The following is a 22,308-nucleotide window of genomic DNA, read 5'->3' on the forward strand; positions in this document are numbered from 1 at the left end:
TAGCCAGGACAGTCTCGATCTCCTGACCTCGTGATCCACCCACCTCGGCCTCCCAAAGTGCTGGGATTACAGGCTTGAGCCACCGCGCCCGGCCAAGTATTGATTCTTGTGCTGATCTATGGATTCAAAATAATCCCAGCAAAAATCAAAGTAGGATTTTTTTTTTGTAGATAGGTGAATTATAAAAGTATACAGCAAGGCGAAGAGACTAAATAGCCACAATAACTCTGAAAAAGAATAAAGTTAGAGGACTCATTCCACCTGATTTCAAAGCTTACTATGAGGCTACAGTAATGAAGACAGCGTACTACGGGTGGAAAGAGACAAAACAGTTCAACAAAACAGTTCCAGTCTAGAAATAGACTCACACAAACATGGCCAATTGATTTTTGACCAAGGTGCAAAGGTAATTCAACAGAAATAGGATCATCTTTTCAACAAATGATGCTGAAACTATTCCATATGCAAAACAGAAACAAACGCAAATAAACAATAACTACCTCAACAAATACCAGAAACAATATATGAAAATTAACTGAAAATCTCTATGACCTTGGATTATGCTAAGATTTCTTAGCTACAACACTAAAAGCATACATTATGAATAAAAATTAATAAATTATACTTCATAAACACTAAAATACCCCTATTCTGAGAAAGACACTGTTAACGGAATGAAAAGACAAGGCACAAAGTGAGAAAAGTATTTGCAAATCGCCCATCTGGTGAAGGACTCAAAATCAGAATATCTAAACATCAAAATTCAACAATAAGCTGAATAACAATGGACACAGCATGAGCAGGAATAAAATGCCAGTACACACAACAACATGGATCAATCTCAAATGCATTCAGTGAAAGAAGCCAGGCTAACAGGGCTATATAGTATAATTTCATTTATATAACGTTCTGAAAAAGGTCAAGTTTTAAGAATAAGAAACAGATCAGAGCACGAGGTAATTTTTTGGAATGATGGAACTGTTCTGAATCTTGATTATGGTGGTGCTGATTTGCCTATATACATTTGTCTAAAGCTATAGGCACCAAAAAGTATTGAATTTTACTGTATGTAAATTAAAAAAATACATATATGGAACACCTATGGGATTCCAGGCAATTTGCTGAGCAGTGGAGAGAAAAGACTGAACGAGGCAAACTTTACCACTTTTCACAGGGTGTTTACCTCAGTAAGAGAGACATGAGAATGTATGAAAATAAAATGACTACATTTTATGGTTTTAACAATTATGAGATAAGGTTAGCTGTGAAAGAAAAATCAAGATGAAATTATAATTAGTTACTTATAGAGTAGTAATAAAAAGACGGTGAAGGATTGGCAAAGAGCCTAGTTAAAATGAGTTTTTTGTGAGCTCGGTCTACAAAGATCTAGATTTCCCCCCAGGAACAACTGGAGTTGTAGAAAACCAGGTTAGGGCGGATTCAAGGTTAAAAACAATTCAGATTAATGCTGTCATTCCCATTTCAAGACTGCATATTGAAGTTATTTATTCTACAAAGCTACTTACAGCAATATGACATACAAAGACCATCTAAGGGATCTATCAAAAACACTAACCTGGTTGGAAGGGAAAACCTCACTGTCTTGCTCAGATCCCAGCTGCCGTGGTCTAGTTCTGGGCAATCTAGAAATGGAGAAGGCTGAGTGGATTTCTTTGTTGGTGCTTTTCTCTAAATTATTCGAACTAATTCTATTCCCATTTTTGGAGGAAAGTGGTGATGTATATTCTTCAAGAATTTTAACAGGCCTCACATTTACTGACTTCCCATTTATTTCTATCCCATTCATTTCTTTCACAGCTATCTTTGCATCACTGTTTTTTGTAAAAGTAAGAGATGCATATCTAAAACATAAAAGCAGAAAACCGAAAGGTTGTTAATGACTTCAAATTACATCAAACTTAATTTTGTAACTACGGATGCAAATACGTTTTTCACAAGAATAACTGCTTTTAAAAATAAAAAGGTTGCTGTACTTACCTTGGGATTAGGAAGAATATTTATTTAGGATAACTAAATAAAAACCAAGTTAAAGATGGGAAATAGAAGAAAAGTATTTCTTACACATTATCTCCTATTAATTTTATATTAAAATCTAATGTAAAATATTTGCAAAGCTCATATATGATAGAGTTGCTGAGATTAGTGGTCTGGGGACATCTGATTATCCATAACTAAAAAACCTTAAAACTAATCCCTATGTATAAACATAAACTTCAGATAACTTAAAGGCTTAAATGTGAGAGGCAAAATTTTAAATATTTAGCAGAATACGCAACAGTGTATCTTTATGATCTTGTAGTGGGGAAATATACAGACAAAAACAAAGAGTTGGAAAATCTAATCAGAATTTTAATTATATACACAAGAAAGTTGGGCAATAGCTATTCCTATAAAAGCATCAGCCCTTGACAGTGTCAATGGAAGGATATACACCAAATCCTGGGAAGAGTGGCTGTTTTCAAATGATGAGACTATGGATACATTTTTATAAACTCCTTGTATTTTTGCATTTAACTGTATTTTCTAAATTTCTACACAGAATGCAAAATACTTCAAGTAAGAAAAAACTATAGTTCTTAAAAAGTATTCAGCAAGATACTAAAAGAGTCACATCAAGTAATGCTCCTAAGATTACAATACTACTTTAATGAAATGTATTAACATCATATCAACAGGTCAAATAATTACAGCTAAACAATTATCTTACAATTATATGACTTCATTTAAGACACACATTTTTAATACATTGCAACCCCAACTACAAATAGGATCCTTTCTTAATTGATAAAAATTTTGTATCTGAAATAAACAGCTATCACTTTTAATGATAAAACAGTAAAAAAAATTCCATTAAGCTATGGCCATTGTTATTTAATACTTTTGAATCATCTGGACAAAACAGAAAGTAGCAACATACATACTCAAAGTAAATATATGTAAATGAGGTAGCTGTCTACCTAAAATATACTGAGTGTCAACTAAAAAGTAATTGAAATCAGAAATAGTAAAATGAAACACAATTTTCTGAGCACCTACTATGTGCCAGGCTTTATTCCTAGAGTTTCACATATTTTACTTGTAATAGTTTCACAGCAATGTTGTGAAGGTAGTATTATTATGCTCACTTTATATACAAAGAGGCTGAGGTACAGAAAGGTTAAGTAACTTGCCTAAATTTATTAACCAAGTTGTTGACAGAGCTGGGAATTGAACCAATGTTATCTATTTCTGGAAGCCGTTCTTTTGCCTAATGTGCTCTACTTCCCCACGAAATGGCATGTAGCAAGATAAAGCATACAAAAATCAATAAGTCTCCTGTATACCATTAACAAGTTACAAAGTATAATGAAAAAAAAGATCTGGTTAAGAACAGTATCAACTCAAGACTGCAGCTATTTGTCCATGTGTCCCCTTTCCTGGCCTGTGAAACCCTATGAGAATAGCCCTTGACTTTGTCACCACTGTGGCTGAGATCTGGTATAGGACCTTTGGCAAACAGCAGACACATAATAATGCATATTGATTAAAGTTGGGAAACACACCTGTAATTAGTAGAAGAATCATAAATTGAAATTTCAGAAACTTGGTATTTTTGGAAATGAGACCTTAAATCAGCCTAAAAGAAGACAAATAAAAGTTTGTGAAGGGTAGAAAAATACAACAAAACATGAACAACTAATAAACTTGAAAATGAAGCTCAAAAAAATAATCCTGGTATACCTCAGATACTGAAGGGCAGAGGCCACCAACATGTATCAAATAACCTTTATCTCTTTGTGAGGGTTCAACATTCTTCGTTTCTGCTTAGAGAAAAACACATAACAGAAATGATCCTTATTGTACTGATATGTTTCAGAGAAAATGTGAACGCTGTTACATATTTTATGCTTCCTTTTTACTAACCCAAAGCTTATTATTATAAAGTCATCAGCAACTATCAGCACTTCTAGACTGAGGACTAATAGCCTGCCGTATAGTTTTAAGATTTCTGGGCCTTCATCACATCATCTTAAAAACTAAAGGGGTTGGGTTAGTTAAGTCTCTTATAGCTCAAAAATGGACAAATTACATCTAAACAAAGTAATCAATTACTGTAATTGTTGTTCCTCAGTATCCCTGGGGGACTGGTTCTCAGACACCCCAAGGATGCTCAAGTCCCTTATGTAAAATGGAATAGTATTTGCATATAACCTACACATATCCTTCCGTATACTTTAAATCATCTCTAGATTAGTTATAATACCTAATAAAATGTAAATACTATGTAAATATTTGTTATACTGTATTGTTTAGGGAATAATGAGACTCCTAAAAAGTCTGTACATGTTTCGTACAGGCTTTTAAAAAATATTCTCAACCTGCAGTTGTCTTTCATTTGTCTTTGGTTCAGAGAAGTGCTATCTAGAACATTGGACACACACAGGATCTTAACTCCCTAGTGTTAATGCTGGCTAGAGCTAGTGGTCTGAGAGCTCTCATTATGCAAATTCCCTTGCTGGGGAAACATCACGCCAAGAAAATCTTTTAATTGGACAAGGAACAATAGCAGGTATTATAACATATAGCTTGTAATAATGGTAAGGGCACACAAGAAAAAAAGTGGGGAGATAACTTGAGTTAGAAAGCATGATTTTCCAAACTACAAATGCTAGGATTATGGATAAATTTTTTTCTTGATAAAAAATTTCAAAATTCTTAGAGTACATTTTCATAGTCTCTATTGTGAAGAGAACCTGAAACCAAAAAGGATCCACTGAATAGAGATTCAAATTACTAGCAAATCCCATACCTGGCACATAGGGAGTACACAAATATTTGCTGAATGAATCCTTAAAGTAGCTTTTATTTATATGCTTTATAATTTTTATATAGTAATGGGAGATATGGAAATTTTATTTTTTCATTAAATAATAATATATAAGAGTAGCCTAACACTTATCCAGTGTTTCTGGTGCTCCAGGCAATATGGCAAGCACTTTATACACATCATCTCATGTAATTCTCACAACCATGCCACAGGGTAGCTATTATTATTTTCATTTTGCACATAAGGAGGCTGAGGTCTCAGGAGTTTAGGTCACAAATACAGTAAATGGTGGTGCTGGAATCCAGGCACAGTTTGTCGTCGTTAGGTAATAATACCCAACCTTCATTAACTTATTCCATTTGTTAACCTCTTTGAATCATGATGTATTCTATAGAGAAAACAGCAAAACCACCTACCTTTATATTTTTACATTGGAGTGAGGAGGGAATAATGAGCTACAGTATAGTAAAAAAGGGTAAATAAGAATCAGAAGACATACATTATACCCATCACCTCACCTTTCACTACTTCAACACAAAATAGCTAATGAACATCCAATGGGCTGCATGCTGTACCTGGCACTGGAGATAGGGAGTAAACAAAACATATAAAAATCCCTGAGCTCACTGAGCTAATGAGAGGATGGGAAGGCAGTCAATATATCAGGTAAGCAAACCATACAGTGTTGTGATAAGTGACATGAAGAAAACTAATGCAAGGGAAGAAAAAACAGAATAAAACTAAATGATATGGGGCTGGGTGCAATGGCTCATGCCTGTAATCTCAGCACTTCAGGAGGCTGAGATGGGTGGATCACTTGAGGTCAGGAGTTCAAGATCAGCTTGGCCAACCTGGTGAAACCCCGTTGCTACTAAAAATACAAAAATTAGCCAGGTGTGGTGGTGGGCACCTGTAAGCTGAGGCAGGAGAATCACTTGAACTCGGGAGGTGAAGGGTTGCAGTGAGCCAAGATGGTGCCACTGCACTCCAGTCTGGGGTGACAGAGTGAGACTCTGTCTCAAAAAACAAACAACAACAAAACCCCAAAAATAGATGATATAATGCTATTTACTTTAAATTGTACGTGTGTATTAAATATATACATAAGAAAATGTATAAAAATGGTCATTAAAATATTCATAGTGGTTACTGCAGAAACCAGTTTTTTGAGAAACCGTTTTGAGAAAGTTTTGAGTTTACTGGAGAAACCAGTTAATTTTAATTTTCCTATATTTTAACATTTTATTTAAAAAACCATAATAAGCATTATTTAGACAAGCAGAAAAAAACAATAAAACCAATGCTGATATGGAAAATAAAAGAAAAATCCATATAAGATACAAAAAAATAAGGAAAGGTAGCATAAACTTACCTAGAAATGATAGAAGGGCAATAATCACAGGTAATAGAGAAAACTATAACTATTCTAAGCAATTAAGGACTATCTAAAAATGAAAACATCCCTAAAATTATTGAAATAAGAGAAAGCAAATAGTTTTCATCATTAACACCAATTTGACAGATTAGTACTGGTTGCCTGGTGGTAACTGGGAAGCTGGTTTTATTCACCATGTACCCACGTGTGGAAAGAGGAAAACGATGCCCTGCAGGAGTGCTGATGTTGGCCTTGAGCAGGAGAAAGAATGCGGGTATCTACCTGTTAAAACTAAATCTTGGATTTAAGCTTTTAGCAGTTTTTTCCTCTTTAAAAAACTGACCTCCAGCTGAACAATTTCCTCATTTTTTTATTTATAAAGAAAAGCCAAAACAGGAATAAAATATTAAAACAACTCAGTTGCCCATCACAACATAGAAGCAGGTAAGCACTATTTTACAAATAATCTAGGTTAGGATTTCTCAGTAAATTCTTGAGAACCAACCTAGTGTAAGATCCAAATTCCATCTGTCTTGTTCTATTTGATTTTCTTGTGTTCCTGAGATGTCAACTCCTGTCAGGTTCTCTTTAGCATCAGACCAGTCTTCACTCATCTCTTGGTAAGGTCTGCAGTCTAAGACATTAAACACAATGAGCTATGAATGACATATAATGTCCAACACACTGAAAAGTTATCTAAAAACCATGGATGAATCAGCATGATGATGACTACTAGAGTTTTATGTATAAATCTGAAGATAAATATTAGCAAAATAAGAGAACCAAGCACAAAGATTCTCTGAGAAGAGATTTTTAGTAGTCCTTGAATAAAAAGTTGCTTTCTGTCTGAGTGATCTGTTTCCTAGTTTTCCTTTAATTAAAACACTATTCCCAGCTTATTGAAACCCTTAATTTTCAGCATTTTGAATTGTCCTTTAGTGAAAAAGACATATTATCTTTATATATGCAATAACATGAAACATCTTTGAAAGAATTAAGCTGCGTTGCAGCTCTTTATTTCATTACAATTAAATTAATAATCTTTTGGAATGATCACAATCTCTTTTCATGTGCTAAAATGCATACAATTTAGAGATACAAATTAGATATAAGAGAGAATTTTCATACTAAAACATGAACCAAAAGAATAAGAGTCCATATAATTATTTAGCATTGTCAGCTATATTAGGCAACCTTAAAGATGTCAAATAGCAATAAGAACATATTTGACATTTATAATCAGAATGATGCCTTTCTGTCAATTAAGAATATTTATTTTTCTTTAATGAATAAACACTACCAATACTTTAAACCTTATTTTGTTTTCCAGCAACTATACAAGATAACAAATTTTTATACTAACCTTTATCATCAAGTTTCAGTTGACGAAAGTCTGCATTTATATTACCATTTTTAAAGTCATCTTTTTTGGGTGATATGTGTTGTGTAGCACGACTATTGTCAGATGATAAAGACATCTGAGGATTAAGATAACAAAAACAACAATAAATAAGAGCAAATAATTATTATGCTCTTACTATGTGACAGGTACTCTTCACTGGCATTATTCAGCCCTTACAGTAATGAGGGCTATGAAAGCAAAACATTATCAACCTGACCTGACATGTGAGAAAACAGAATCTAAGTAACTTGTTGCTTCATGTTACACAGTTAACAAGAATTACAATTTGAATCTAGTCTGTGTATAATGACTGTGCTAACACTACTATTTGGCAAAGTGTGGCATACACACGAGAAGTAATCGAGATAATTTTTGGAGGTATATATATATACACACAAGTATTTATCACAGTAACCTTTAACAGTTATATATTTAATTTAGTGTATGCTTATGTGTATCTTTTATTTATAAGAATATTTCTTTCCTATATGTAATAGTTATTATTTACATTTAAATTTATGTAAAAAGGAGAATCATTTAAAGACAAAGTAACATTATAGGTAATACAGGGCTATGGTAAATTGTGAAGATGGTACATGAGTAGCTGAAATTTAGAAACACAGTATACTGAGTTTCATGCATTACCAGTTAATTTAATGAGACAGGAATTAAAACGTAATCCCAACTTAAAATAAATATTGTTTTGTAGCTAAAACCAAGATTATAAAGAACGACATCTTCATCTTGTTCTTTAAAAAATAATTTATTGTTCTCTCTAAATAAACAGGTTATACAATTCCTACCATTAAATACATAAAATCTAGTTTTGACCTGTTAATTCTTTGTGGATAACTGAGATTTTTTTTAAAAAAGAATTTAACAATGGAATAGACAATGTTAAAGTAATTTACTTTTACTCAATCAAGTATTTGACTTTTAACTTTGGAATTCATCTTGGGGGATTAATATTACTTAAATAAAGAAAACTCAGAGTTAAAACCAAAGTCAGAAAAGTAGACTAAACCCCAGCCTTCCTATTCTATTGCCTCCTTGCTCAATAATGGAATATAACCAATGTTTCCGTGACGCTTCATAATTTTCAGAGTGTTCTTACATAGATTAAATATTCCTTCTCGGTTGTCATCTGACAAACATTTTCTTGGGGGAACGAGAGAGTAAGAAAACTTATGACAGGCATTTAAAAATGATTTTCATCCATTTCAGTAAAGAAGAAATTATAACTTTACTCTGTCTAAAATGACTGAATTATTACTTTATCTCATGAGATGAAGGTACAAAATGTTAGTTTTAACTGAACTGGCTTAACATGATTATGGCACTAAATTATAGTTTGCCCAGGACAGTCCAGGTTTATACCGACTGTCGTAGAGAATTACCATTTCACTCTTTCAACCGCAAAAGTCTCCTGGCGTGGTGTAAATTATACGGTCACCCTACTCAACATATACGGTTGACATCTGTTTGATCAGGATTTGACATAAATATATCATTATAATCAGTTATATCCATCAAATGGTAGTACACAAAGTAAGCCAGCTGAGTGAAAAGAAGGATGTCAGGGTTTCTGAAAATTATGGTTTACTTTACTTAAACAATACAATTAAAGGTTTACATTGATGAACTTTCAAGGACCCTTACTTGAGAGATTGTCTTTTTTAGGTTTGAAGAAACATCAAAATCTTGAGCCCTCTGATCATCTCGTTCAGCATCTGCTTCTGAAAAGCTAAAAGGAACACTTCAGAAGAAAAACGATCTAATGTTTGACAGCAGAGTAAGGTGACTATAGTTAACTACAACGTATATTTCAAAGTAGCTAAGAGAGAACTTGAAATGTTCCTAACACATAGAAATGACAAATACACAAGGTGATGGATATCCTGAATATCGACTTGATTAGTACACATCCTATACATGTAACAAAATATTACATGTACCCCATAAATTTGTACAATATTAAATATCAAGAAAAAAGATAAACACTTCAATAAAACATTTATCAATGTTCTAAATAGGGAACAAAACAGAAAGTTTAAAGTTAACTGAATTAAGCAAGTTTTAGAATCTAATGAATTATAAATCAGATGAAACCATAACTCACACAGGTGTTTCTTTTTTCATTAGCTGGAAAGAGAAAAGGAAAAAAATCTTTGTTTAAAATGTTTTGTCTAAATGAAGTAAAATTTTTAATTTCCAAAACATATATACATACCCTGGAAGCAAAAGTAGAGAAGGTAGATAATAATTTTGATTCTACTGACAGTGGGGGCAGCTCTTCCAGTGGTATGCCTTTGTGTATTTTTTCTTTCAAAGTCACATATCTAACTTTTAAGTCCCCCCAAAGGGACAGTAGTGCTGATCCCACTTCCTTCTTAGCAGAATTACTTGATAAATTCCTGTTCAAAAGTTGAGTGCACAAAACTAAATTATTTAGGCCCAAGTCATCCATTTAACACTAATATTATATTATACACTTGGTTCTTGAACTCCTGGGCTCAAGCAATCCTCCTGTCTCCACCTCACAAGTTGCTAGGACTACATGTATGCTACAACGCCCAGCTAGTTTGTAAAACAATGTATTGTAGGGATGGGGGGGGGGTCTCATTATGTTGCCCACATTGGTCTTGAACTCTTGGCCTTAAGTGATTCTCCTGCCTCAGCCTCCCAAAGTGGTGGGATTACAGGCACAAGCCACCTTGCTCAACCTCACTTGGTTCTAATTTTACTAGAACTATAAATATTTTCTTTTAAATGTTGAGTAAAAGAAAAAAATGAACCACAGTAAATGTGTTTTTCTAAGGGCAGTACAAACAACTCTCGACACATAAGCCAGAGAAAGTGTGGTAGCATGTCATGCAAAACCCTCTAACTTCATCCTTACTTGAACTTTATAAAGAAACAACAAATCTATGTTTTCACTGGATTTGTCATGCCAACCATGTACTGTGGCCCCTCCATGAAACTCAAGGGTTCTAGTACCCTTAGGCTAACTAACAAACCCAGTAACAATCTACTCCTCATTTTACTCTTCAAAAATGAAAATTAAAGAAACTGTCTAGAATAAACTTAAAGCTAGTGACAAATTTCTAAGAAAAAACAGATTTAAAATTAATAAACACATATTTAATCCTTCCCTATTTTCCATTACAAGTTTGTAAATATCACAACAATGGCGACGACACATCTGATAGTGAACGTTTAAAAGGTGCAGCTCTGCTTTTATGGCTCTCTGCCTTATTTTCTGACAGCACATTGATGGCAAATCCTTCTCCGTATCTTTAAAAAGTTGAACTTCCCTTTAAAAATAAAAGACTAGGATTCACGGTAAGCATTCAAACATTTTTCTAATAAGTAATAGACATGCTCCAAAAACAGATTTTAAATTTTTTGATATTTTCCCTGGTTCAAGTTTTAAATCAATTTTACTGAGGTTGAAAGGCCTGTAAGGAATATTATAAACAACTTTCAAAAACAAGAATGCTTAAAGCTAAATATATTCATTTCTAGAGAGTCCAAGGAAGTAAACAATTTCTCAAATTCATACTTTCAATTACCAAAAAAAGGAAGTATTGAATTTTGTGAGAATTGTTATTCTTGGAGAATTGCTCATTCTGGGAATAAAGTTTATTTTTGTGTAAGGACCTATATTTATCAGAACCAACTGGATTTTTTTCAACCTAAATCAAACTTTGCCAAGATTTTTTAAAGTTTATAGCATTTTTGATGAAACTTATCTGAAAAAATATCTTTTTAATGAAAATAATACATTATTTCTTAATAATTAAGGATCATTAACAATAAGCAAATATTTTGCAGTACTATTATATCAAAAGCCCCAAGTCACTGTTTTTTTGAGTATTAGTAGTTTTTGGAGGTCTTCTCTTATTACTAATTGCCACTTCTAGCTATTCTCAATAGTTTTGCTTCTAGAAACCAATTATTCTATTTAATTTTATAGAACTGAAACACCAGATTAAACATTAGAAGGATGAGTAACAAGTGAAGGAAAAAGTAAATGACCTCAGAGTATGATAACTAATTTGGCTTATCTTAGACCTTCCCTGTTTCTCTCCCTCCCACTTCCTGGTTCTCCACTGTGTTCTGAATTACAAGAGTATCTAATAAATGCAAAGCAAATTACGCGATGAGTTAAAATCAAGATTAAAATGCTCCTGTGAAAGTAGCTATTTACTTCTCCAAATAAATGACATATTCCAAAGGTGCTAGTTTGTTTTGGTCTACAGGTGAATAAAATGAAAGGAAATGGAAAATTAAATCATGGATTTGGGTTGAACAAGTAAAGATTAGATGCCACGAGTTTCTCAAGAAATTGAGACTGAAATCTCAGTAAGTGAAGAGCTTTAATATTCTATATTGTTTTAATATTTATTTGAAGGCAAACAGTTGAAACAGATGATTTCTTGAAGTCCATTTTAGCTATTATTCTATACGGGTAAGTATGCTATACAGAAAGCAAATACTATTTTGATTTTTTCTTCCAGATGTATCCGTAAGCATATATATATGATGTACCTCTCAGGATGTTTCTTTAGGTCTGTGATACCACATGGTTTTCTTAATTCCAGGAAATCCTGAAAATATGATTTAAAATTAAATTAAAAAAACATATGTTACATCTGAAATTCCAAACTAGTAAAATGTATAATTCAATTTCTATTGGATTTTGTGGGAGGAGCTGCCATGCGAGGAGGATAGAACTGGTGGTAATTTACAAACCTTTCCCCTCATCTAGCATTTTCTCACAAAAGCCCTAATTCAACAAACCAAAAACATCTACGTTAGCATACACTGTCTCTTTATAAAGTCTAAATTTTATTATTACTCATATTGATTTTACCTTATTTAGAAAATTTCCATTAGGTTTTAAACTGTCAACTGAGGGAGATTTTCCTGATCCTTTTGTCACAGCCATCTGTGTATCTATATAATCTTCACTGTATGACCAATCTGTACTACAAGCCACACTTTTTTGTTTCTCATTTTGCCATTCATCAGGTCGTTTTTTATTCATCATTGTTATGTCTGTGTTGCTTGATGTAGATACTACAGAAGGTCTTGCACTTGTTGCCCTGCTGGTTGTGAAACAAGCCCTAAAATCAGTGCTAACATCCACTGTCTGATTAATTGTGACTGTACAACTTGCTGCATCTGTCACGGAGTTAGTACATGTTCCTTCCATATTGTGAAAGCATGTTTTCTTTGTGGTACTGCTATGAGCAACTTTTAGGCAAGTATTATCTTCTATTGCCTGATTATCTCTCACTGCAATCTTCGGTAGTATAGCAGAAAAATCTAAGGCTGAGTCAGGGGTGTTTTGTAGGCTTTCATAATGTGAATATCCACAGGCAGAAATTATTGAATCATCAAAAACAGAGGTCCAGGAAGTTTGACAATCTTTGCAGGGTTGGGGTAATGTCTCTAAAGCGTTATCCTGTGGTAATGTGCTAGGATTTTCAAGGTGCAGTAATAGTTTGTTCTCAGCAATTTTATTTCCACAAAAATCTTTACTTTCATTTATTTGAGATTTCATGTGTTCAGTATAAATTTTCGTTTTTAATACTTTTTGAAGGCTCAAGGAACCACTCTTAGATTGAGATTCCTGGTTTCCTGGAGAATTGCTTCTTAGTACACTGCCATCAAATACAGTGTGGTACACTGAACTTGTCTCTTTTTCCTTACACTTTTCTTGCTTTAGGTCATGATATTCTCTTAACATAACAGAATTCTGAAATTTGGAGACATGAAGTGACTCTTCTTGTCCATAAACATCAAATGAATCTGAAGAGATGATAGAACCACTTCCCGAGTTAACACGATTATCTTCTACATTGCTAGCACATTTAACTTCATAACCCAAATTTCCTAATTCAACAACTTCTGGATTAGATATACCTAATGTTTTTGTTTGGTCAAAAGATAAGTGGTTACTTATGTACTCTTGTTCTTCAGCACTGTGATATTCCTGCTGTGAGTCTTCATCTGTATCATGCTTTTGTGTATCTTCAGCACTTTCTCTATAATTAGCATCTGAAATATTGTAGATTCTTTCCAGGCCAACAGTCTTATCTTGATGTTCCAAAATATCAAAAAACACCTCCTCTTTTTTCTGCACTTCAAGATCTAATTCTGAACTTAAAGGAATAAGACTTTCCTTCTTTAGTTTTGACTCTGGGTAATGTATAGAATATGTTTCATTCAAGAAAGCATAGTCAGTACTGTCTTCAAGTTCACTTGACTGAAAATGAGTACTCTCTGTGTTAGTATCTTGACTCACTGAAAAAACTGGCTCTAATAAATCCATCTTGTCAATATTGTTGATTTCTTTATTATTAGCTCTTTGCTCTAGTGTTGAAGAATCCCAGTCATCATCAGGAAAAGTCAATTTGACTTTATCACAACCATTGGAGGATAATAACAAATTTTCTTTCTTTGGATTTGAAGGTTTATCTGATTAAAAAAAGGATAAAAACATTAACAGCAACATTATAGAATCTAAACACTAGAAAAACCTTAGACATGATCTGGTTTAAGCTCTTCCCAATGCAGAATTACTTTTTACATCATCCATGACAAATATCCCTTTCAGTAGCAGCTAAAAACTGAACCATGTCCTCCCAAACGCATATGTTGAAGGCCAGACCCATATGTTGGAAATGGGGACTCTGAGAGGTCATTAGGTTTAGATGTGGTCACGAGGGCAAGACCCTAATTATAGGATTAGTGTCCTTTCAAGAAGAGACCAAAAGAGCTTGCTTCCCCCTTCTGTCATGTGAGGACACAGCAAGAAGGCAGCCATCTATAAGCTAGGCAGAGACCCCTCACCAGAACCTGACCATGCTGGCACCTTGATCTCAGACTTCCAGCCTCCAGAACTATGAGAAAATAAGTGCCTGTTGTTTAACCCACTCACTGTATGGTATTTTGTTATGGCAGTCTGATCTAAGACAACAGCTAAGATTTTCTTGAATTCTTTCCATGGCAAGGAATTTACTATTTACAGGGCAGCCACTGTTTGTAAAATGGTCTAATAAGAAACTTTTTTTCTTATAAATTTATTTAATAAATCTTTGGATGCCTTCTAGTGCTAGCCCTAGGCACTGTAAAAACAAAGGAAAAGAAGACACAGATGCTGTCCCCAAGTGCTTATGGTTTTCATAGGGTCATAAGATAAGCACACAAAAATGTAATTTTAAAACAGTGCTGACAGAGTTGTGTTGATGGAGCAGGTAAATTTTGAAAACAGGGAAGCAGACTTCAGAAAAACTTTATATTTCGAAAGTATTTTGAAACAAAATAGACAAAATTATTTTAGGTAAATCCAATACAAGTACAATTAGCTGTGTGAAAGAACATGGCATTTTCAGGAAACTGTAAGACAGCTTCTCTATAGTGAAAGAACTCTTATGAGTGTGACAGGAATTATGAACTGAAAAAGGCCTTTTATGATGTGCTAAGAAGTTTGGCTCTTATTCTAAGACAACAAAAGACCACTGAAAACTCATTAAAGGGTAGTAATGTGACTGGAATTAAGTTGTGGTCATTCCTGGCAACAGAAAGACTAAAAACTTGAAAAAGGAGAATAAAGGCAGGTACCAAAAGCATACAAAAGTGGAATAAAGAAGAGACCGGCATGAAAGTTCCACAACTGACATGTCTTGGTGGCCAATTAGAGATGACAGTAAGAGGAAGAGAGAGAGCAGTGGTCTTCAAAAGATTTTGTTTTGACTAAGACCATAATCGGAATTACATTTTATATCATGACCCAGTACACACATACATATATGTATGTGTATAAGTAAAACAAAAATTTTACCCATGTCCAGTGTATTCTGGTATTTTCTATTTTATTCTATTCCATTTCTTTAAAAAAAAAGTTGATCACAATCAGCTAAACTGATGTTATGACTTACCAACTGGTCAATAAATACCTACTTAAATAGCACTCAAAGATAATGCTTACATGTTTATAACTTGGTACTATAGTTGAATGGGAATATTCAGGGCCAAAGAGATAGGGACTGCATGAAGAACAGGTTTAGAAGGTAGAGAGGAAAAATGAGGAGGAGAATAAGGATAATGAATTCAATTCTGGTCAAGTAGAGACCCAGATGTGAATGTCTGTCCAGTAAGCTGTTATAAATATGTGGTTGGAGATGACAGAGTTTAGAAGTCCTTTATACATTCTAGATACTAATTCCTTGTTTTTTTTTTTTACATTTGTAATATAACTGAATTTTCCTAGCTTATTGCTTATCTTTTAATTTTTAAAAATTATTTTAAGAGACAGAGTCTTGCTGTGTTGCCTGGGTGCTAGACTTGCATCAAACAATCTTCCTGCCTCAGCCACCCAAGTAGCTTGCCTGGCTTTAACTTTTTATAGTATCTTGTCATATCAGAATTTTCCAGGTTATTTAGTTAAATGAATCAGTCTTCTGTAACTTCTGGGTTTTGTGTCTTTGATCTTCTCTACCAAGTAATTATAAAAATATTCTCCTATAATTTAATCTAATTGTGTGTGTGTAGGTGGGGTGGAGATTAACACTTAGTCTTTTTACACTACACAGAGTATTATTTTTCTCTTTAGCATAAGGTAGGACTCTAACTTAACTTTCTTCCAAAATGAATGGTCAATTTGTCCTAATACCATTTGCCAAATAATCCATTGTTCTCCTTCTGAGCTGAAACAACACCTTTATCATATTCTGAAGTCTTCCTGTTTCTGTTTCATGATTTTCTAAGAATTTCTTTCTATTTATTTCATTCCATTAACCTATTATCTTTTTGTATGACTGTATTACTGTTTTAATTATTATAGTATCACAGGTTATTTTTATATCTGGTAAGATTTTTCCTGTATTTTAAAATTTATTTTACATTCTCTCCAACAGATTTTTTAAAGTTTATTTTTTGGGGACCATTTTGAATTGCATAAAATATCCTATTGGGATTTACTGAGATAGAGAACCATTATCATGTCCAATCTCCAGCAGCCTTTCCCTAGATTTCCAACATTTAATGTATGAATACAAAGTATACTGTTTATTCCATTAGGGTTCATGACTGACATCTTCATTGTATAACTTTATCATTTTAAAATGACCCTCTTAATCTTCTTACAATGCTTTCTGCATTGATTATACTCTTTACTACTATCACCCCAAATTTTTAAGTGAATTTCTTTAACTTGTTCATCGTTTTATCCTAAACTTTTCTTTTGTTTTAAATACGTCTCATGAACAACGTAGAGTTTTTGTTTTAATCTAGAATATATGTATCTTAATAGTTTAAGCTACATATAGTCATAAGCACATAAAGTTTAGTCATCTTGCTTTTTAGACTCTTGCCATTTCTTATTTTCTTTCTGCCGTGACCCAAGAAAAATACATTTCAGATTTATGGGAAGAAGAAAACATATACAACTTGGGCAGTAGAAGTCAACCTGCACACTTTCTGATCACCCTGAAGGCAACTATACCTGTCAGCAGTTCTTGAAAGGCTGGCTGGACAGAAATCCTTTCTTCCTGCTCACTTTCCTTCTCCTAAAGATAGGTCCTGCCTAGACTGCCCTGATCCACCAAAAATCACCTGAGTCAATTTGGCAAGTTAAAAACATACTGAGGTCTTACCACCTTAGAGGGAGGAAGAGTTAAAAAGCAGCAACCTGAAGGGCAAACTGTCTGGCACAATACATTTAACACGCTTCCCCACCAAGAATAAGGGTAAGTGGCCTAGACCCTTACCTTTTTGGAGGTTGCCTCCATTACTGTGGTAGCCTTTACCAGATGCTGTCTCCACCACTGCAGTGGCCTGCATCACTCAAAGATATATAATCTAGAAAAGGTATAAATATTGAACTATTATTATATTTAAAAAGCATAAATTGACAACTACATGAAGGACAGAAAAGATATGTTCTTTTAAAATTTCCAAGGAACATTTTTAAAAAAACCAATGTGTTAGGTCACTAAAATAAGTTTAAATATAAAAAATAGAGTCTTAAAGACCATAACATCACCCTATTTATGTCAAACCTAGATAAAAAGTTTCCAAGACAATTGGTACACTTACTAAAAACCAATGACGTGGCAAATCCATACAATGGAAAATCTTTCAGCAACAGAAAGAAATAAACTATTGATAGATGTTACCTTATGGGTTAATATCAAAAACATGCTGCATGAAAGAAGCTAGATAAAAGAGATCACCTATTGTATGATTCCATTTAAGTAAAACATCCAAAGAAAGCAAATGTATATAGAGAAAGTATATTAGTAGCTGCCTGGGATAGGCAGCTAGATGGGAAGAGAGATTAGCTATAAATGGGCATGGGGGATAAAAATGTTCTAAGATATGTTTATGATGGGATGGTTGCAACACTTGATAAGGCTACAAAAAATCACTGAAATGAGTAAAATATAACTCAAAACTGTATTAAAAAGGTAATAATGATTTTTTATTGATACATATTAGATGTACATATTTTGGGGGTACATGCGAGAATGACTCTGAACCCAGCTGCCACATGAAGCAGCCCAAGCTAATTACTGGTAGAACACCCCAATGGACACATGAATGATCCCAGAGGCAACAAGCAGAAGGAAGTCAGCCAACTCACAAAATCATTTTGAGCCTCTGTCCCCTACTTATCGTCACTGTCCATACCCCTAAAAGCTGAGTTGTCTACAGCAGAACTCTGGTAATCAAGTGTTACGAAGGTTCCTGATGAGTTTGTAAAAAAAAAAAAAGGAATTCATTGTGTTTTAACTCTGAATTATTTCAATCACTGATCCTGAAAGAAATCATCTAAATGTAATCTCTCTCCTCTATAAGGAGAAGATATTAAAAAGCAGATCTCATGTCATGGAGACAGCCCTGTATCCTGACTTTGTCACTTAGTAAGCTGTGTGGACTTTGATAATTAAAAAAATTTAATGACAATAAGAACACAAACTACCAAAATCTACAGGACATGGTCAAAGTTATATCCAAAAGAAGTCACAACTTTAGATGCTTATTATTACATAAAGCTAGAAATAAATGAACACTCAACTCTCAAGAATCTAGAAAAGATTAAAAATAAGCCAAAAAAGTTGAAAATATAATTAGTTAAGACAAAACAGAAGTGATCACTTTAAAACAGTAAAAATGGTAACTAAAATCGATAGCTATTCTTTTAAAAGACTAATAAAAGTAGGTAAATAACAGGCTGGGCGCAGTGGCTCACGCCTGTAATCCCAGCACTCTGGGAGGCTGGGTGGGTAGATTGCATGAGCTCGAGTTTGAGACTAGGCTGGGCAATGTGGTGAGTGAGACCTTGTCTCTACTAAAAACACAAATAATTAGCTGGGTGTGGTGGCGTGTGCCTGTAGTCCCAATTATGTGGGAGGCTGAGGCACGAGAATTACTTGAACCCGGCAGATGGAGGTTGCCTTTCTTAGACTTACCTAAGAAAAAGAGACAACACAAAATACCAATGTCCTGAATAATAAAGGAACATTACTATGGGATCTACAGCCATTAAAATGACAGAGGATATAATAAACAACTTTATCTGCCAAATTCTACAACTCAGATGGACATACTTCTTTGAAAACCACCTTCCAAAATGAATACAAGAAGAAATAAATAAGGCTGATGTCAAGAAGAGTATTTCCTAGGTTGTCTTCTAAAATTTTTATAGTTTATGGTCTTACTTTTGTTGTTGTTGTTGTTAATTTTTTTGAGACAGGGTCTTGCTCTGTCACCCAGGCTGGAGTGCAGTGGTGCCATCAGAGCTCACTGCAGCCTTGACCTCCCAGGCTCAAGTGATCCTCCCACCTTAGCACTCCCCCACCCACCCCCTTGAGTAGCTGGGACTACAGGTGCACAATACCATGCCTGGTTAATTTTAAAATTCTCTGTAGAGGCAGGGTCTCCCTATGTTGTCTAGGCTGGTCTCAAACTCCTGGGCCCAAGCAGTCCCCCCATCATGGCCTCCCAAAGTGCTAGGGTTACAGGCCTGAGCCACTGCACCTGGCCTTGAGGTCTTACATTTAAATCTTTGATTCATTTTCAGTTAATTTTGATATATAGTGAAAGGTAGATGTCTATCTCCAATCTTCTGCATATGACTAGACAGTTATTCCAGCACCATTTATTTGAATAAGGGAGTCCTTCTCCCATTGCTTTGGCTCTTCAGGCTCTTTTTTGGTTCCATATGAATTTAGAATAGTTTTTTTCTAATTGTGTGAAAATAATATTGGTAGTTTCATAGGAATAGTGTTAAATCTGTAGATTGATTTGGGGAATATGGCCATTTTTACAATATTTATTCTTTTTATCCACAAGCATGGATTCCATTTATTTGAGTTGTCTGATTTCTTTCAGCAGTGCTTTACAGTACTCCTTGTAGAGATCCTTCACCTCCCTGGTCAGCTGTATTCCTAGGCATTTCATTTTCTTTGTGACTACTGTAAGTGGACTGTGTTCTTGATTCCACTCTCATATAATGCTATATAAATGCTATATCTCATATAACATATAAATGCTACTGGTTTTTGTACATTGATATATCCTGAAACTTTGCTGAAGTTGTTTATCAGATCTAGGAGCTTTTAGGCAGAGACTATGGGGTTTTCTAGGTATAGAATCATACAGTCTGCAAACAGAGACAGTTTGACTTCCTCTCTTCCTATTTGGATGCCTTTTATTTCTTTCTCTTGCTCGATTGCTCTGGCGAGGACTACAATGAAGAAGAGTGGTGAAAGTGGGCATCCTTGTCTTGTTCCAGTTCTCAGGAGGAATAGTTTGAGCTTCTGCCCGTTCAGTATAATGTTGGCTGTGGGTTTGCCTTGGCAAAGAATGTGTAAGTCCCCAAAAGCAATTGCAAGAAAAAAAAAAAAGACAAGTGGGACCTAATTAAACTAAAGAGCTTATGCACAGCAAAAGAAACTATCAACAGAGTAAACAGACAACCTGCAGAATGGGGGAAGATATCTGCAAATTATGCATCTGCTATCTATAGATTCTGGCCTAATATCCAGAATCTATAGGGAATTTAAACAAATCAATAAATGAAAAACAACTTTATTAAAAAATTGTCAAAGGACATAAACAGACACATCTCAAGAGAAAACATATGAGCAGCTAACAAATATTAAAAAATGCTCAGCATCACTAATCGGAGAAATGCAAATCAAAACCACAAAGTAATACCATCTCACACCAGCCAGAATGGCTATTATCAAAAAGTCAAAAAACAACAGATGCTGGCAAGGCTGTGGAGAAAAGGGAACTGTTGGTGGGAATGTAAATTAGTCCAGCTACTGTGGAAAACAGTCTGGAGATTTCTCAACTTAAAACAGAGCTACCATTTGACCCAGCAATCCCATTACTAGGTATACACCAACAGGAAAATAAATCATTCTACCAAAAAGACACTTGCACTGGTACATTCATCACTGTGCTATTCACAATAGCAAAGACAGAATCAACCCAATGCCCATCAGCGGTAGACCAGATAAAGAAAATGTGGTATTGGTCAGGCATGGTGGCGCACGCCTATAATCCCAGCACTTTGGGAGGCTGAGGAGGGTGCATCGCCTGAGGTCAGGAGTTTGAGACCAGCCTAGCCAACATGGTGAAACCCTGTCTCTACTAAAAATACAAAAATTAGCTGGGCATGGTGGCACACGCTTATAGTCCCAGCTACTTGGGAGGCTGAGGCAGGAGAACCCCAGAGGTTGCAGTCAGCCGAGATTGCTCCACTGCACCCCAGCCTGGGTGACAAAGCAAGACTCTGTCTCAAAAAAAAGAAAAAAGAAAAAAAGGTCTAAGGCATATTCAATAAATGGTACTGGCACAAGTAGATTTCTACAATCTAGATTTTTACCTGGAGGGGAAAAAATGCCTGGACCCACACCACACCACACACAACAATAAAAGGGAGATTAATCATATTTTAAAATGTGAAAACCAAATTTATAATGCTTCTCAAAACACAACAGAATATATTCATGACTTTGGAATAGGCAAAGATTTCTTAGAACACAAAAGGTGTTAATTTAAAAGTTGTTGATTGGGATTCTGCAAAATTAAGAAATTTCTCCTCATCAAAAGACATTACTTAAAAAAATGGAAACACAAGCCAAAGACTGGAATAAAGTATTCACAATCCATATATCCAAAAGAAGACGCTTATTCAGATTACATAAATAACTTGTACAAATAGATTTTTAAAATTGCTTATAAGTATGAAAACATGCTCAACATCATTAGTCATCAGGGAAATGCAAATTTAAACAACCACAGTACCACTTTACATTCATTAGAATGGCTTAAAATTTGTGTGTGTGTGTGTGTCTCTGTCACCCAGAGAGAGAGAGAGTGTGTGTGTGTCTCGCTCTGTCGCCCAGGCTGGAGTATAGTAGTGTGATCTTGGCTCACTGCAACCCCTACCTCCCAGGTCAAAGTGATTCTCCTGCCTCAGCCTCCTTTGTAGCTAGGACTACAGGTGCGCCACCACCACACACAGCTAGTTTTTGTATTTTTAGTACAGATGGGGTTTCACCATGTTGGCCAGGTTGGTCTTGAACTCCTGACCTCAAGTGATCCACTTGGGTCCTGAACTCCTGAGCTCAAGCGATCTACCCGCCTCGGCCTCCCAAAGTGCTGGGATTACAGGCA

The 22,308-nt window shown here is 34.7% G+C and overlaps 1 protein-coding gene across 10 annotated transcripts in view; it reads right to left on the reverse strand.

Annotated features, from left to right (window-relative positions):
• RBM44 (RNA binding motif protein 44) overlaps window positions 1-22,308 on the reverse strand; it is a 38,115-nt gene that overhangs the window by 11,573 nt on the left and 4,234 nt on the right. For 2 of the 10 annotated variants that reach the window (XM_017890294.1, XM_017890296.1), the window contains exons 2-13: window positions 17,385-17,475; window positions 12,482-14,091; window positions 12,157-12,215; window positions 10,758-10,919; window positions 9,836-10,019; window positions 9,725-9,747; window positions 9,265-9,361; window positions 7,567-7,681; window positions 6,709-6,837; window positions 3,742-3,824; window positions 3,564-3,637; window positions 1,577-1,862 (exon numbers count right to left, since the gene is read on the reverse strand). In XM_017890294.1, the coding sequence (XP_017745783.1) occupies window positions 1,577-1,862; window positions 3,564-3,637; window positions 3,742-3,824; window positions 6,709-6,837; window positions 7,567-7,681; window positions 9,265-9,361; window positions 9,725-9,747; window positions 9,836-10,019; window positions 10,758-10,919; window positions 12,157-12,215; window positions 12,482-14,091; window positions 17,385-17,457 (2,895 nt within the window). In that variant the 5' untranslated portion in view covers window positions 17,458-17,475. Of the gene's footprint in view, window positions 1-1,576; window positions 1,863-3,563; window positions 3,638-3,741; window positions 3,825-6,708; window positions 6,838-7,566; window positions 7,682-9,264; window positions 9,362-9,724; window positions 9,748-9,835; window positions 10,020-10,757; window positions 10,920-12,156; window positions 12,216-12,481; window positions 14,092-17,384; window positions 17,476-22,308 lie in introns of those variants that run through there. The other 8 variants (XM_017890301.1, XM_017890302.1, XR_001888821.1 and 5 more) reach the window with 7 other exon arrangements.

The sequence above is a fragment of the Rhinopithecus bieti genome, unplaced genomic scaffold (genome assembly GCF_001698545.2).
Source record: "Rhinopithecus bieti isolate Rb0 unplaced genomic scaffold, ASM169854v2 scaffold_19482, whole genome shotgun sequence".
Lineage (NCBI taxonomy): Eukaryota > Metazoa > Chordata > Mammalia > Primates > Cercopithecidae > Rhinopithecus > Rhinopithecus bieti.